Source organism: Bombina bombina, chromosome 12 (genome assembly GCF_027579735.1).
Source record: "Bombina bombina isolate aBomBom1 chromosome 12, aBomBom1.pri, whole genome shotgun sequence".
Lineage (NCBI taxonomy): Eukaryota > Metazoa > Chordata > Amphibia > Anura > Bombinatoridae > Bombina > Bombina bombina.
Genome location: NC_069510.1, coordinates 46955425 through 46973329, shown reverse-complemented (window position 1 = coordinate 46973329; position 17905 = coordinate 46955425). Strand labels below are relative to the sequence as shown.

Here is a 17905-nt window from a genome sequence, read left to right as displayed (position 1 = left end):
GGTTACGCTTGCTTATTGGTTGGCTGAATGTAGTCACCAATGAGCAAGCGCTATCCAGGGTGCTGAACCTAAAATGGGCGGCTCCTAAGCTTTAAATTCTTGCTTTTTAAATAAATATAGCAAGAGAACAAAGAAAAAACGGTAATAGGGGTAAATTAGAAAGTTGTTTAAAATGTCATGCTCTATCTGAATCATGAAAGAAAAAGAAAGAAGAAAATTTGGTTTATTATCCCTTTAAAAAGGCGGCCTTAAGCCTGTTGCATTGTACTGAGCAGTGGCGGTCATTGTCTTTTGAGTGGCATCTGAATCCTGCACCAAATCTACTCACAAATATCCAGTCACGCCCAAGGTCTGTGCCCTGACCTGCACAGTGACTTCCACAGAGCTCCCCTACAATGCCCGATGAAAACCCGCCACACCAGAAGACCTTGCTTATGTACCCAGTCATGTTCCCAAACAGCGCTAACTCCGCCTCTTTGCTACCTGACTCAGCCTCCATATTTCCCAGTTCTGATTCCTTTTTTATTTAAATTTTATTTCTGTATTTACAGCTACACATATTTACTTATATTTTTTTGTGTCATTTTACCACCTTAAAATCCACCTGCGCCTTGATCTCATTTCTGTTGATATTTGTGTGCTTTCTTGCTATAATATAATCTTTTGTATAAACTTTCAAATGTTAAATAAATAAAAACTATGGGCTGGATTACAAGTGGATCGCTAAATTATCGCGCTAAATTAGCTCGCCGGAAGCAATTAGCGCTTATAAAATTAACCAGAGATCAGATTCGGTTAATTTTATAAATATGCTCCAAATGGCCCCAAAATACTGTCTAGTGTAGTTTATTAAAAAGTAAGATGGCAGCATCATTAATTTTTAATAAAGTAACTGCACTAGGCAGTATTTTGGGGTTAAAGTTGGTGGGAGTGTGTGTTCCCAGTAAATGTATATGTATATGATTATATACATATATATTTATGTGTTATAATGTGTATATACACATATTAACACATACATATAAATATATATCAGCATATACATATATATTTATGTGTTATAATGTGTATATACACAGGAGGATAGAAAAACAAGGGGCGCCAACATAGTGTGAATCAGTTTGGAAAACTGGAAAACAGTAGTTATAATAAAATCTACTCACAAGTGGAGTGGCACCTAGAACCAACTGGGTGCATACAGGCAGGCTGACATTCAGGACCAGCAGTCAGTACGCTGGGGGTCTCACCCGGGAGACCTGTGGGTGGGTCAGATGAGGTAGATGGAGTCGGCTGTGTGTCGTCTGATGAGCCGGATCGCCACTGTGGAAGTCCAAAGGGCTGTGTTGTTTATCCCAAAAGGGTAGCTGCTTACACGATGAGCCTTGTTTCCAAACGAGTTTCCAATGTCAGTGTATGGAACAAAGGGATAAAAACCAAACTGGGTATAACCACTGCAAACTGTGGTAATGTTAAAAAGGCACAGAAAACCGGGTCTGTCTAAAAACAAGTATTTAATTGCTACGCGTTTCTCAGTCCGTAAAGGACCGTTTCCTCAGGCATATACAAAGGTGTTCAACAGGCTACCATTTATACCTGACAGTGACCCGGAATCAAAATGTGGAGGTCATCTCCAAAGAATTGACAATAAAATGTTAAAAAACAAAAATACAATAAAAAATGGAACATGTATCAAAATTGTGTTTGAGCAGCAATCAGATAATATATTCATATCATGAAAAAACAAAAAACAAAAAGAACAAACATAAAAACAGCATGTATTTGCATTGATGAGTAACACCTGTGATAGTGTTTCTGAAAAAAAAAAAAAAAAAAAAAGGCTAAACCTGTGTATGTATCCTATTCTATAGATAAACATGTTGTCACCTCAAAAGACTATTGGGTTATATGCAAATACATGCTGTTTTTATGTTTGTTCTTTTTGTTTTTTGTTTTTTCATGATATGAATATATTATCTGATTGCTGCTCAAACACAATTTTGATACATGTTCCATTTTTTATTGTATTTTTGTTTTTTAACATTTTATTGTCAATTCTTTGGAGATGACCTCCACATTTTGATTCCGGGTCACTGTCAGGTATAAATGGTAGCCTGTTGAACACCTTTGTATATGCCTGAGGAAACGGTCCTTTACGGACTGAGAAACGCGTAGCAATTAAATACTTGTTTTTAGACAGACCCGGTTTTCTGTGCCTTTTTAACATTACCACAGTTTGCAGTGGTTATACCCAGTTTGGTTTTTATCCCTTTGTTCCATACACTGACATTGGAAACTCGTTTGGAAACAAGGCTGATTGTGTGAGCAGCTACCCTTTTGGGATAAACAACACAGCCCTTTGGACTTCCACAGTGGCGATCCGGCTCACCAGACGACACACAGCCGACTCCATCTACCTCATCTGACCCACCCACAGGTCTCCCGGGTGAGACCCCCAGCGTACTGACTGCTGGTCCTGAATGTCAGCCTGCCTGTATGCACCCAGTTGGTTCTAGGTGCCACTCCACTTGTGAGTAGATTTTATTATAACTACTGTTTTCCAGTTTTCCAAACTGATTCACACTATGTTGGCGCCCCTTGTTTTTCTATCCTCCTAGATTTCCTGATTCATCACACCTTGGATTCAAGCGGAGCAAGCCATTTGTTTTGATCCTTTGAACTTTTGTTCTTTATATTGAATTTGGACTTTTTATCTCTGAACACTTATCACATATTGGACTTTTCAGTTTTTTGAGTTTAATCAAATTTAACTGTTCACATATTTTGTTGCAAGTCTTTAGTTCTTTGCAATATTCCAACTGATTTTTTGTTTAGGTATCACAATTGTTTCATGATTTTTTTTGCTTATGTATCACAATTGTTTCAAGTCTTACGGTTTGTAACAAGTCACACATTCTCCTTTGATTAACAAGATTTCACTCAATCATATACACATATACACCTCTACTCTCACATACGTATCTGTCACGGTTCAACTCACACGATACCAGAGGAATTTCATTCACATCAACACAATTTCTATCAACTCTACAGCGCGTCCCCTTAGTTTTTTCTTATAGAAAATACTTCTATAGTGTATATACACATATTAACACATACATATAAATATATATCAGCATATACATATATATTTATATTTGCTGCCATTGCTGCGCGATTTACCCCCTTTGCTGGTGCTAATGTTCTGATGGGGTCTGTGACGGCATCAGAACGGGGCTCCCATACGAGCCTGTGGAAGCACAATGCTTCCCAGCGATGCAAACGCGTTTGGATTGCTGAAAACTTGTAATGCCAGTGCACAATACTGGTATTACACAGTGGAGCACAAATATCACTTTCTTTAAAGCGATATTAGCGCTATACGTGTAATCTGACCCTATATGTGTTGTTATTTTTATTTATTTTTTCAGATCATCAGCGAACCAGATTGCAGAGGTCACACATGAACAAGCAGAGTCCACTGGTGTTTAGTGACTTTGGGCTCTTCCCATGTGATTCCTATTCTGAGCGCAGTTACTTTAAGGAACAAGGACCTGATACTTCTAGAGGTAATTATACCAGGGAGAAGAATTTGAGTAACAGGTAAATTAACTGCCAGCGTTAATAAAGAGACTGGGAAATTTCTGTAAAGGGACATTAAAGTTGTTTTGTTTAATATAGGGCTAGATTACAAGTGTAGAGCAAAAATATTAACATTATTGGGCGCTAAAACTACTCAGTTTAAATCAATAGCGCTCCTATTCTTGCGCTCGCATTGCATCTTGAAAGTAAAATCTTAGCAAAAGACTCAGGCGCTCTAACATCTGGTGGTCGGACAGCGCTGCTGTGCTAAGTCCCGTTTTTCAAAGACTTCTATGGAGAGCTCTATAAAAGCTTCTTCTGGCTTTCACTTGCTGTTGATAGATAGATAGATAGATAGATAGATAGATAGATATATGAATGAATATATACACTCGTCGGCCACTTTATTGGGTGCACCTTGCCAGTACCAGGTTGGACCCCCTTTTGCCTTCCTTAATTCTTCATGGCATAGATTCAACAAGGTGTTGGAAACATTCCTCAGACATTTTGGTCCATATTGACATAATAGCAACACGCAGTTGCTGCAGATTTGTCGGCTGCACATCCATGATGCGAATCTCCCATTCCACCACATCCCAAAGGTGCTCTATTGGATTGAGATCTGGTGACTGTGGAGGCCATTGGAGTACAGTGAACTCATTGTCATGTTCAAGCAACCAGTTTGAGATGATTTGAGCTTTGTGACATGGTGCACTGTAGTCATAAAGGGATGGACATGGTCAGCAACAATACTCAGGTAGGCCGTGACGTTTAAATGATGCTTAATTGGTACTAAGGGGCCCAAAGTGTGCCAAGAAAAAATATCCCTTACACCACCACCACCACCAGCCTGAACCGTTGATACAAGGCAGGATGGATCCATGCTTTCATGTTGTTTATGCCAAATTCTGACCCTACCATCTGAATGTCGCAGCTGAAATTGAGACTCATCAGACCAGGCAACATTTTTCCAATCTTCTATTGTCCAATTTTGGTGAGCCTGTGCGAATTGTAGCCTCAGTTTCCTGTTCTTAGCAGACAGTATGGCATCAGAGTGGCATCCGGTGTGGTCTTCTGCTGCTGTTACCCATCTGTTTCAAGGTTCAACGTACTGTGCGTTTAGAGATGGTATTCTGCATAACTTGGTTGTAACGAGTGGTTATTTAAGTTATTGTTGCCTTTCTATCATCTCAAACCAGCCTGCCCATTCTCCTCTGACCTCTGACATCAACAAGGCATTGTCGTCCACACAACTGCTGCTCACTGGATATTTTCTCTTTTTCTGACTATTCTCTAACCCCTAGTGATGGTTGTGCGGGAAATCCCAGTAGATCAGCAGTTTTTTATATACTCAGACCAGCCCGTCTGGCACCAACAACCATACCATGTTCAAAGTCACTTAAATCCCCTTTCTTTGCCATTTGATGCTCGGTTTGAATCAGTAAGTTGTTTTCACCACGTCTAGATGCCTAAATACATTGAGTTAGTGCCATGTGATTGGCTGATTAGCAATTTTTTTTCCAAGCAACTGAACAGGTGTACCTAATAAAGTGGCCAGTGAGTGTAGATAGATAGATAGATAGATAGATAGATGGAAAGATAGATATACGAATAAATATATATCTATATGAATGAATAGATATATAGTAGATATATATGTGTATATATATATATATATATATGTATATATATATATATATAAAATAACATTTTCTTTTATGCGAAGAACAAAAGTATGTGAAGTATTTCTATTAAAAAGAACCCAATGTATTCACTTTATTAAATTTTTATTTTATATGTCATGGTGTTTGGGAAGGGCTAAAAATGCATGTATATATGTATTTATGTATACACATATATACATAAACACATGCCAATATATACAGATATACTGTATATGTACACTTCTGAGCCCTTCCCAGTCAAACACCTTGACAGACACCTTGGATGCCTCTTATCTCTGTGCATGTTATTAGATTTTCATGGCTAGACAGTGCTAGTTTATGTGTGCCATATAGATAACATTGTGCTCACTCCTGTGGAGTTATGCATGAGTCAGCACTAATTGGCTGAAATGCAAGTTTGTAGTAAGCACTGAGATAAGGGGTTATTTTAAAGAGGCTTAGATACAAAGTTTTCACAGAGTTAAAAAGTATATTAATATACCTGTGTTGGTTATGCAAAACTGGTGAATGGGTAATAAAGGGATTATCTATCTTTTTAAACAATTACAATTTTCAAGTAGACTGTCCCTTTAAATATTGACATAAGCAGTTAAATTAACATCTAACTAAAATACTATCATACATACAGAAGAACAGCAAATAAAAATGTTATGTATATATTGAATAAAAACAGGTCAAGCAGGCTAAAGCAATTTAAAGGGATAGTAAACACCAAAAATGTTATTGTTTAAAAAGGTAGATAATCCTTTCTTTACCATTCCCAGTTTTGCATAACCAACACTGTTATATTAATATACTTTTTACCTCTGTGATTAGCTTGTAACTAAGACTCTGCTGACTGACTCCTTATCTCAGCTATTTTGACAGACTAGCATTTCAGGCAATTAGCGCTGACTCTAAAATAACTTCATGTGCATGAGCACAATGTTATCTATATGAAACACATGAACTAATGCCCTCTAGCTGTGAAAAACTGTCAAATACCTTCAGATGAGAGGCGGCCTTCAAGGGCTTAGAAATTAGCATATGAGCCTACCTAGGTTTAGCTTTCAACAAAGAATACCAAGAGAACAAAGCAAATTTGATGATAAAAGTAAAGTAGAAAGTTGTTTAAAATGACATGCCCTATCTGAATCATGAAAGTTTATTTTGGAATTTACTATCCCTTTAAATTGTTTTTAAACTAACAGGAAATGTATGATTCCCCCACATGAACCTGTCCAATAGCCATAAAATAAAAAAACACATAACAGTACAGATAAACCTTTTATAAAACCTAATGCATTTAAAACGGACACTTTTAGATGAAGCAGAAATTCTTTTGTCTCTTTAAATGAGAACGTTTATGTAAAGTTGAGAGAAAGATTAATGGAACCTAGAACTTACTAATCTACTTTGAGCTCTATATATTTGTAATAAGTGGGTTGTACTTACAAGCTGTCATTCAAAGGGACCTGAAACACAAATTTGTTCTTTCATAATTCAAATAGAGGATACGATTTAAAGTAAAACAAATTCCAGTTTACTTCTGATATCAAATATAAAGTGGCATACATAACATAACCTGCAAATAATGCTACCATATATTGCTCTAGACACATTCACCCTCCTGAGCCTGCCTACCTGTTGTTTTTTTAACAAATGATACCAATTAGGGTTGCACCGATACCGATACTAGTATCGGTATCGGTACCGATACCAAGTATTTGCATGAGTACTTGTACTCGTGTAAATGCACCGATACTTAAACCGATACCTCCACTTCCTACCCATTTGCTATCTTGTGACGTTTTTTCAAACTGCATGTTCCCATTTCATTTTAAACTGGAGTGGAGACTAAACTAAAAATTGTTTACTATTGTTCTGCCAATAAAAATTGTTGTTATTTGTATTATTGTAGGAGAGATCACTGTACCTCGTTCAAACAAACCCCTGAAGTACTGGGCAGTTAATAAACTGAGATTTCTAGCACTGGCTAAAATGGCCCAAAAATATCTTTCTGCCCCATGCAGTAGTGTGGAAAGTGAAAGACTGTTCAACTTAGAGTCGAACCTCCTCACTGATAGCAAAAACAGACTAATATCTGAACATGCAGAGATGCTTCTGTTCTGTTCCTTAAAAAGAACTTGCCACTAAGTTTTGAAAAACTATTCTTATTGCTTGATTGCCTTTTTTTTTACTGCTAGTTCTCATCTTGCACAATTATGTTCAAAACATACTGTACTCTGAGGAACATCCATACCCTTAGATTATATAATTGCAGGAAAAGTACTCATAGGACAAATTAAGTTAATTCCAATGAACACTCATCCTGCAATTATAGGACTAGATTTAGATTACATTTGATTGGTAAGATTTACCAATGCTCTGTTCACATTTCCAATTCCATAGACTTTAATGGAGTAGGACGTGTAATGAGATCATTGGTAAAGCTTGCCAGTCAAATATAATCTAGCCCATAGTGTTGTTCCCCATGATTAAACAATGCACTGTTCTATTTTTTACTGTATTGCACTTTTGGTTGGTTGTAATTTTATATTTGTTATTTATTGTTGTTGTTATTAATATATTTTATTGTAATATTTTTATTTATTAACATGTTCTGTGAACTTTGTGACAAATAAAACTGTTTTATTATTTTATAATGCCTTTTGAGTTACAGTCCTTCATAATTATAAAGAAGGAATCTTAAATAGTTAGTCTGTATTGTGCTTGGTAAACTGTCACATGACCGTAAAAAAACAAAGTATCGGTAATTGGTATCGGCAAGTATTTGAAAACAAGTATCGGTACTTGTACTCAGTCTTAAAAAAAATGGTATCGGTGCAACCCTAATACCAATACAACAAAGTAAATTTGATAGTAAATTTGATTATTATTTTTTTTTTTTAAAGGGACAGTCTAGTCAGAATTAAACTTTCATTTTTCAGATAGGGGATGCAATTTTAAACAACTTTCCAATTTACTTTTATTATCAAATTTGCTTTCTTCTCTTGGTATTCTTTGTTGAAAGCTAAACCTAGGTAGGCTCATATGCTAATTTCTAAGCCATTTCTAAGTGCATTTTTACACGTTTTCACAGTTAGGCAGCGTTAGTTCATGTGTGCCACATAGGTAACATTGTGCTCACTCCCGTGGAGTTATTTATGAGTCAGCACTGATTGGCTAAAATGCAAGTCTGTCAAAAGAACTGAGATAAGGGGGCAGTCTGCAGAGGCTTAGATACAAGGTAATCACAGAGGTAAAAAGTGTATTAATATAACCGTGTTGGTTGAGCAAAACTGGAGAATGGGTAATAAAGGGATTATCTATCTTTTTAAGCAATACCATTTCTTGAGTAGACTGTCCCTTTAAATTGTATCTGGATCATGAGCTTTTATTTGTCTGTAAATTCCCATGCCCTGTTTGTACGACTTTGTTAATCTAGACCTTTTTGTGATGCGCAGGTTCTGTGAGTTGCAATACAGCACAATCTAGTGGCTCCAACTCTATGTCCTTGACCAGCCTTCTCGAGGGGGCTTTGTTATACTCACCCACGTACATCCCGCAAGAATCCCATAAAACGGTGAGTATTGAAAAACATTAATGATGCAAGGTTAATCTCATTGTATATCACGCCTTGCTCTCTATTCTTAAAGGGACAGGAAACCCAATATTTTTCTTTCATGATTCAGATACAGAATACAATTTTAAACAACGTTCCAATTTACTTCTATTGTCCAATTTGCTTTATTCTCTTGGAATCCATTGTTGAAGGAGCAATAATGCACTACTGGGAGCTAGCTGAAAGCCAATAACAAGAGGCATATATGTGCAGTCACCAATTAGCAGCTTCTGAACCTTCCTAGGTATTCTTTTCAACAAAGGATACAAAGAGAACAAAACCAACTAGATAATAGAAATAAATTGGAAGGTTGTTTAAAATTGCATGCTCTATCTGAGTCATCAAAGAAAAAAAATTGTGTTTCATGTCCATTTAACCCCTTAAGAACCGGGCATTTCAGACAAAAACGTCCCCAAAAGAACAATTTTTAGCATTTTTGTCATCACTACATTTAAACAGAAATAGAGCCTTGTTTTTTTATATTTACCTATCAAAACTATATTTTTTTTTTAGTAGACAACCCAAAGTATTTATTGATCTAGGCCCTTTTTGGTATATTTCATGCCACCATTTCACCACCAAATGCGATCAAATAAATAAAAAAATAAAAAACTTTTTCACAATTTTAGGTTTCTCACTGAAATTATTTACAAACAGCTTGTGCAATCAGGGCACAAATGGATGTAAATGCTTATCTGGGATCCCTTTGTTCATAAATATCAGAAATATGGCTTTGGCATTGCTTTCTGTAATTAGAAGGCCGCTAAATGCCGCTGTGCACCACACTTGTATTTTGCCCAGCAGTGAAGGGGTTAATTAGATAGCTTGTAGAGTTAATTTTAGCTTTAGTGCAGAGATTAGCCTCCCACCTGACACATCCCACCCTCTGATCCCTCCCTGACCCCTCTCAAACAGCTCTCTTTCCTCCCCCAGCCCACAATTGTCACCCCCATCTTAAGTACTGGCAGAAAGTCTGCCAGTACTAAAATAAAAGGCTTCTTTTTATATATACATATATATATATATTTATATTTTCTGCAGTGTAGGATCCCCTTTTATCCCCCAACCTCCATGGTCCCCCCAAACAGCTCTCTAACCCTTCCCCTCTACCTATTTGCTGCTATCTTAAGTACTGGCAGCTGCCTGTCAGTACCCAGTTTGCCCCAATTTATACATTTAAAAAAACATTAACCATTTTTTCTGTAGTGTAGCTGCCCCCCTCATTACCCTACCCCCTCCCAGATCCCTTTCCCTCAATGGATCCCACATAAGATCCCCCTCATTGCCCTTCCTCCCCCCTTCCACCTCACTTCCCGGCTCTTTTCTTTCTTTCTTTCTTTCTTTTCCTTTTGTGTAAGCGTGGCGTAGCGGTCCTGCCCTCCTCCCGCCCCTCCAGCGATGGGCTGCACACCCGCATCCCTCCTAATGCTCCCACCCACCAAAGATCGGCACCACCACTCGGGGGGCATGCAGAAATAGCGCAATCTCGCTATTTTAAGCAAGATCACGGCAGAGAGAAGCCCAGGACTGCAGCGACATACAGGGTACGTCGCTGGTCCTTAAGGGCATAACGACAAGCGTCGTACCCTCGTTAAGGGGTTAATGAATTTATGCTCCTTCTTATTGACGGTGTATGAAAATAACATTGCAGATGAGCATCCTTTATACCAGACATCCATAAAACTAGGCCATCCAGATGTTTTGGAACTACATTTCCCATGATGCTCAGCAAAATGTATACCTAATGTATTTGTCCTGCAATACAAAAAAAATGTTTAATTAATAAAGTAGATGTGTAGCAAATACACATTTTACGCAACATGCACTCTCTAGCCTCCAAAGGAATAATATTGCCATGTATTAGAAAATATTCTCTGTAACTTGAAAACATATTTTATTTCTTTATTTCTTTATATACTGTTTTATTATAGTATCACAAGCCATTGTTTAAAGTAAGTGCCGGAGGTCGTGCATGATAATTAAGCCACATTTTCTGTCATTTTAATTGGTATTTAGCACAATTTGTTTTATTTTCTAGAGACAAACTAGAGCTGCAGAATATGATAATGTGTGTGTATAAAAAACAGAATTTATGTTTACCTGATAAATTTCTTTCTCCTACGGTGTGTCCGGTCCACGGCTTCATCCTTACTTGTGGGATATTCTCATTCCCTACAGGAAGTGGCAAAGAGAGCACAACAGCAGAGCTGTCCATATAGCTCCCCCTCTAGCTCCGCCCCCCAGTCATTCGACCGACGGTCAGGAGAAAAAGGAGAACCATAGGGTGCAGTGGTGACTGTAGTGTACAAAAACAAAAATTTTAAACCTGACTAAAAGCCAGGGCGGGCCGTGGACCGGACACACCGTAGGAGAAAGAAATTTATCAGGTAAACATAAATTCTGTTTTCTCCTACATTGGTGTGTCCGGTCCACGGCTTCATCCTTACTTGTGGGAACCAATACCAAAGCTTTAGGACACGGATGAAGGGAGGGAGCAAGTCAGGTAACCTAAACGGAAGGCACCACTGCTTGTAAAACCTTTCTCCCAAAAATAGCCTCCGAAGAAGCATAAGTATCGAATTTTTAAAATTTGGCAAAAGTATGCAGTGAAGACCAAGTCACTGCCTTACAGATCTGTTCAACAGAAGCCTCGTTCTTGAAAGCCCATTCGTTCAGGAGGCTGCCGTCCAGCAGTCTCATAAGCTAATCGGATGATGCTTTTTTAGCCAGAAGGAAAGAGAGGTAGCAGTAGCTTTCTGACCTCTTCTCTTACCAGAATAGACGACAAACAAAGAAGATGTCTGTCTGAAATCCTTTGTTGCTTCTAGATAGAATTTTAAAGCACGAACCACATCTAGATTGTGTAACAAACGTTCCTTTTTAGAAACTGGATTAGGACACAGAGAAGGAACAACTATTTCCTGGTTAATATTCCTATTGGAAGAAAACCAGGCTTGGTACGTAAAACTACCTTATCTGTATGAAACACCAGATAGGGTGAATTACACTGCAAAGCAGACAATTCAGAAACAAAAATTTTTCCAAGATAGTAACTTAATATCTATGGAAAGTAAAGGTTCAAACGGAACCCCATGAAGAACTGAAAGAACTAAATTTAGACTCCATGGAGGAGTCACAGGTCTGTAGACAGGCTTGATTCTGACTAACGCCTGTACGAACACCTGAACATCTGGCACGGCTGCCAGACGTTTGTGCAACAAGACAGACAGAGCAGATATCTGTCCTTTTAAAGAACTAGCTAACAGACCTTTCTCCAATCCCTCTTGGAGAAAGAAAATAATCCTTGGAATCCTAATTTTACTCCATGAGTAACCCTTGGATTCGCACCAATAGAGATATTTCTGCCATATCTTATGGTAAATTCTCCTGGTTACAGGCTTTCTAGCCTGAATCAGAGTATCTATAACTGATTCCGAAAACCCACGCTTAGATAGAATCAAGCGTTCAATCTCCAAGCAGTCAGTTGCAGAGAAATTAGGTTTGGATGTTCGAATGGACCTTGTACTAGAAGGTCCTGTCTCAAAGGTAGCTTCCATGGTGGAGCCGATGACATATTCACCAGGTCTGCATACCAAGTCCTGCGTGGCCACGCAGGAGCTATTAGAATTATCGAAGCCTTCTCCTGTTTGATCCTGGCTACTAGCCTGGGGAGGAGAATAGATGGAACGACCAAGGCGCCACTAAGGCATGTACCAATGTCGCCTTGGGATCCCTGGACCTGGACCTGTATCGTGGAACCTTGGAGTTCTGACGTGACGCCATCAGATCCAGATCTGGAATGCCCCATAGTTGAGTTAACTGGGCAAAAACCTCCGGGTGAAGTTCCCACACCCCCGGATGGAAAGTCTGACGACTCAGATAATCCGCCTCCCAGTTGTCTACTCCTGGGATGTGAATTGCAGATAGATGGCAGGAGTGATCCTCCGCCCATTTGATGATCTTGGATACTTCTCTCATTGCCAGGAAACTCTTTGTTCCTCCTTGATGATTGATCTTGATAGAAGAAATAAAAAACTACAACTAACACCACATACTCTTTACCACCCCCGTGGAGATGCTACTTGTACAGAGCGGCAAAGAGAATGACTGGGGGCGGAGCTAGAGGGGGAGCTATATGGACAGCTCTGCTGTTGTGCTCTCTTTGCCACTTCCTGTAGGGAATGAGAATATCCCACAAGTAAGGATGAAGCCGTGGACCGGACACACCAATGTAGGAGAAATATATATTTTATTATTATTATTCTCATCAGTTATTTGTAGAGCGCCTACAGATTAATAAAACATTAAAATAATGATTCTTATATTTTCTGGGCTTTACCTTTTTTTAAAGGGACAATAAACACATTTCATATACCTTTCTCTAATTATGGGAGCCGCCATTTTGGAACCTAAGTTACACTGCAGGTATCTGAAGGAGAGTTGCTGCACAATGCATATAAAACATAATGTCCCCTTTAAGGTTTTGGTTAAAAAGTATGTTTGTTCTTGACATATTGTGTCCGCTGCCTCTGGAATATTTCACGTGGTAGTTTGGTTCTCTGCTGAGTTTACAGCACCCCGCTGACCTTTGGAAGCTATAGGCACCCTTGAGAATTTCCCAGGGGGTCTCTAGAGTAAAGACGACAATATGGCCCAGTCTGTAGTAGCATTTGTTTGCACTTTGTATATTTGTTTTGCCTCTTAAAGGGACAGTCAACTCAAAAAATGTTATTGTTTAAAAAGATAGATAATCCCTTTATTACCCAGTTTTGCACAGAAAACTGTTATATTATCTATTGACTTGCATTTTAGCCAATTAGTGCTGTGTCTGCCACAATGGGAGAGAGCACAATGTTATCTATATGGCACACATGAACTAGCAGTCTCCTGTTGTGAAAAGCTATTAAAACAACATGTGATAAGAGGCTGTCTGTAGTGGCTTAGATACAGGCAGAAATTTAGAGGTTTAAATGTTATAAAGTATATTAATAAAACAATGTTGGTTGTGCAAAGCTGGGGAATGGGTAGTAAAGGCGTTATCTATCTTTTTATACAATAACAATTTTAGTGTTGACTGTCCCTTTAAAGAGTTTGATTGGGAATCAGTACTGATACATTATCCAGTATCAAAAAACTTGTTATGAGAGAATTTCTCTATTGAGCCACAAGTCTGTAAAACATTTCTTCTTTTATATTGTTGGACAATTTACATTATCTATATATCTATATACAGTATATGTGTCTGTTTACTTAGCCCAGATGATCTAAAAATATGGTTTTTAGTCAGCAGCTACGAGTTCCATTAGGGAAGTTCAAGAAGAAGAAGAAGAATTTTCTGGGCCTGATGAAAACCTCGCTCCGAGTTGCTCTGTTTCTCAGATGAAATTTACTGGTAAAATAAAATAAAATTACTGCAGTTTTTTTTGTTTTTGTTTTTTTAGCCTATGCAGATTCTATCGAAAATATTAACGTCCCTTTAAATGTTCTGGGTCGGTCCATACAAGGAGATTAAATGGGCACAGTGGTATTTATCCTTAAAAGACCTTCTACTCCTTTAAAATAGTTGGAAGGAATTGCTATAAAAATGCTGCTAAATCATATCTGGAAAACACAAATACCAATTTGATTCATGCCAGTCCAGGGCTTGTTTCCATTGTACCATAAAAAATTGAGCTGTAAGCTACCGAAGTGGCCAACATCTAAAAGTAGTTTATGGCTCCATTTTAGTATCAGGTACCTAGGCCTAGGTCTAGTTTGAATTCTGTAGATATGTGCTTGCATATATTTTATATGTAAATACATACTGATATTTCCATAAGAACATAAGTGCAACTATTCCTATACATGGGACAAAAAATTTTTTTTTTACATTGAAACACTTGCATAGTAAATAGGTCTCAAAAAGCTAATTCTTTCTCTTTCACACCTAGATGAGTTGGGTGTAATTTTTTTCAATGTATCAACAGCCTCCGACAGTGTATTAACGGTTTGTGTTTTCATTGGAAACCTGGTATAAGTTATTACTTAATGCAGGGGTCGACAAATCTGTATAAAATTTAGGAGCCACTAAGAATATTTAGGAGCTGGACATATTTTTAGGAGCCTGAAAGTGGTATTTGTAAATAGATCTATGGAGAATAACTCAAAAAGTTAGGAGTCAGAGGCAAATTTCTAGGAGCCAATGGCTACCTGGCTCCTGGGTTTGTCGAGCCCTGAATTAAAGGCTTCTAACACTTTCAATGGGATGCGAAAATATTTTTTATTGAGGTATAATGCCCCATCCGAAGCAGTCGATAAACTATATTGTTTCCAACAGCATATTTATCGGTTTGTGACCTTGCGCAAACCTAATTATGTCTTCATTGAAACGAGCCCTATATTTGATATGATTGTAATTTCTTACACAAGTGTTCCCAGAGAGCTAAACTGATTTCTTTTATATTTTTTCTTTCTTACCTGCAGAGCTAGAACAAGATCCTCTTACTACAGATTTGGAAACAGAATTTCATAATCAATCTGCAGTCACACCCGAATTTATCCAAGAAGATTGGAACTTCGTAGAGCCTCAACCCATCCCACCACCACCCTCCCCAATGACCACAGACACGCAAGTTGGAGACTGATGCGTTTGTCAACAAAGATGATATCAACATGCAATTTCCAGTCTTCTTCTAGATTGGATCCGCGATTCCACGGGATTTATTATTGAAATGTTGCTGTCGAAATAGCAAAGAAATGTAGCACAGCTTGGAAAGCATTTTTAAAGGGACAGGAAACCCCCCAAAATGTCTCTCATGATTTGGATAGAACATACAGTTTTAAAAAACCTTCCAATTTACATCTATTATCAAACTGACTTTGTACTCTTGTTATCCTTTGCAGAAGGAGCAGAATTCCACTACCAGCAGCTAGCTAAGCCAATCACAAGAGACAAATGTGTGCAGGCACCAATCAGCAGCTAGCTCCCATTAGTGTAGTATGTGTGTGTAGTCTTTTATAACAAAGGATACTAAGAGAACAAAGCATATTTGAAAATAGAAGTAAATTTAAAAGTGCATTAAAATTATATTCTCTATCAGAATCATGCACGTTTAATTTTTACTTTCCTATCCCTTTAACCTTTTGGCTGCCAGATAGGGAAGCAACTAATTGATTAGCAATTTCAGCTGATGAGGCAATATTCTAACAAGGCAAATTAAATACAGCATTTTGAACAGCGCCATTTCAGCACTGTTAGCATAATACAATCAGTGCAAACATTCTAATGGATTTGTCTGCTCATGATTAATTGTGTTTTAACAGACGTGATCAATAAATCAGTATTGGTGATTGTTCATTAACATTGTGCTCTATTTATGGGACATGACAATGACAGAAGAACTAGCTGCTATGCAGTGTTCCCTCTAAGGCCACATTTTGTGAGTCGACCCAGCAGTGAAAAAGTTAAAGGGACAGTTTACTCAAAAATGTTCTCCCCTTGAATTTGTTCCCAATGATCCGCTTTACCTGCTGGAATGTATTAAATTGTTTACAAGTATTTCCATTACCCTTATATTGGTATTTGAAATAGTTTATTTAGCCTGTGCTATCCCCACCCATCCTGAAAGTTTTTGGCTTCAAGGCCAAGCTGTATTAACACAACCAGTAGAAGAAATTACATTCCCAGTGGGTTATAGAAGAGAAAAGGTAATAAAACGTTAATTTTCCATTGTTCTCTCCAAGTATTGATGATTGGTTTATGGACAGATATAAGATAAAGAAGCATGTGTATGTACACAATGTGATAAAGAAATGAGATCTGATTATACCTTGTGGCTTCAAAACACAAAATCAGCTCATTCATTCATATACACAAATAAACCTTAAAAAGCAAATACATACATTTTATAGTATACTGTCTCTTTAATGAGGGGACCCTACTTTGCAGTCTGCATTGTGAAGTATTTACTTATTGCAGGGTGTGGTTCCCTAATTAACTGCTGGGCCACTCACAAAAAGTGGCCTTACAGGGAACACTGCAGCTATGTGATACAATTAGTCTACAGAAATCCATCTTGTAGCTGAGTTTGGTTTAAGGTTCAGGCATGTGAAATTGGAAAATATTGCACTAAGCAAGTCACATGACAACGTGGGCGAAATGATTGAAAGCGCAGGTCTTGCGAGATTATCGAACAAGTCTTGTTAGAACTGCGAGACTTTAGAAAGGCAAATTTTAGTTTAAGGACTGTTTATATCGCTATACAGGGTTCTGGATATAAAAAGAGAGACACCTACATAATGACATAATATTGTGGTTTCTGGCTTTTATTCCCCAAAGTAAAAGAAACCAAACTGATAAATCTGTCTCTGCATTTATTGATAATAATTTATTTAAACCCAGTCTTAAGACGACATCAGTTTCACAGTCTGATAGAAGTACCAAAGTTAGCTTCACAATATATGGTATAATAAAAATAGGCGTGAACAATATTATAATTTTGCTAATAAGACTTGTTAACAAAAAAATATCTTGTGACTGCTTACTGGATCATTTTGCAGTTTTCAAGCCTCTGCACTGCTTGTGACAGGCGCATTGTTAAAGTGATGGTCAACTTTAATCTACAAAAAATCCTGTAGTTACGCGATTAAAATAAAGTTAAAGTGAATGTAAAGTTTGAGGAATGAGTGCCCGGTTTTTAATAATCCTATTAAAAACATGGGCACTTTCATTCATCAAACTTTAAATTACACTGCTTTTGTTAAAATACTTACCTTTTCTTTCTGCAAGCCTCTCCAGCCCGTCGCAAGCCTCTTCTTACGTCAGAAATGCTTGTGCAATGTTAAATGCAGACAGCGAATCATGTCCGCTCAACATTTAATAAATTGACCCCTTAATCTCCAGCACCTTAATCTTCACCGTAAGAGCAATCAAATTGTGGAACGCATTACCTAAGGAGGTAGTAAATTCCAATACCTTAGATACATTTAAAAATGGTTTAGATACATTTCTGGTTAGAAACAGAATTTAGGGATATAATTGCTTGTGTTAAATGGGTCA

At 37.7% G+C, this 17905-nt stretch overlaps 1 protein-coding gene across 1 annotated transcript in view; it reads left to right on the top strand.

Moving 5' to 3' along the window:
• C12H9orf43 (chromosome 12 C9orf43 homolog) overlaps window positions 1-16208 on the top strand; it is a 40204-nt gene extending 23996 nt beyond the window's left edge. Inside the window, exons 9-12 of the mRNA XM_053695438.1 lie at window positions 3429-3566; window positions 8711-8829; window positions 14152-14260; window positions 15331-16208. Of these exons, the coding sequence (XP_053551413.1) occupies window positions 3429-3566; window positions 8711-8829; window positions 14152-14260; window positions 15331-15491 (527 nt within the window). The 3' untranslated portion in view covers window positions 15492-16208. The remainder of the gene's footprint in view (window positions 1-3428; window positions 3567-8710; window positions 8830-14151; window positions 14261-15330) is intronic.
• Window positions 16209-17905: the final 1697 nt, after the last annotated feature.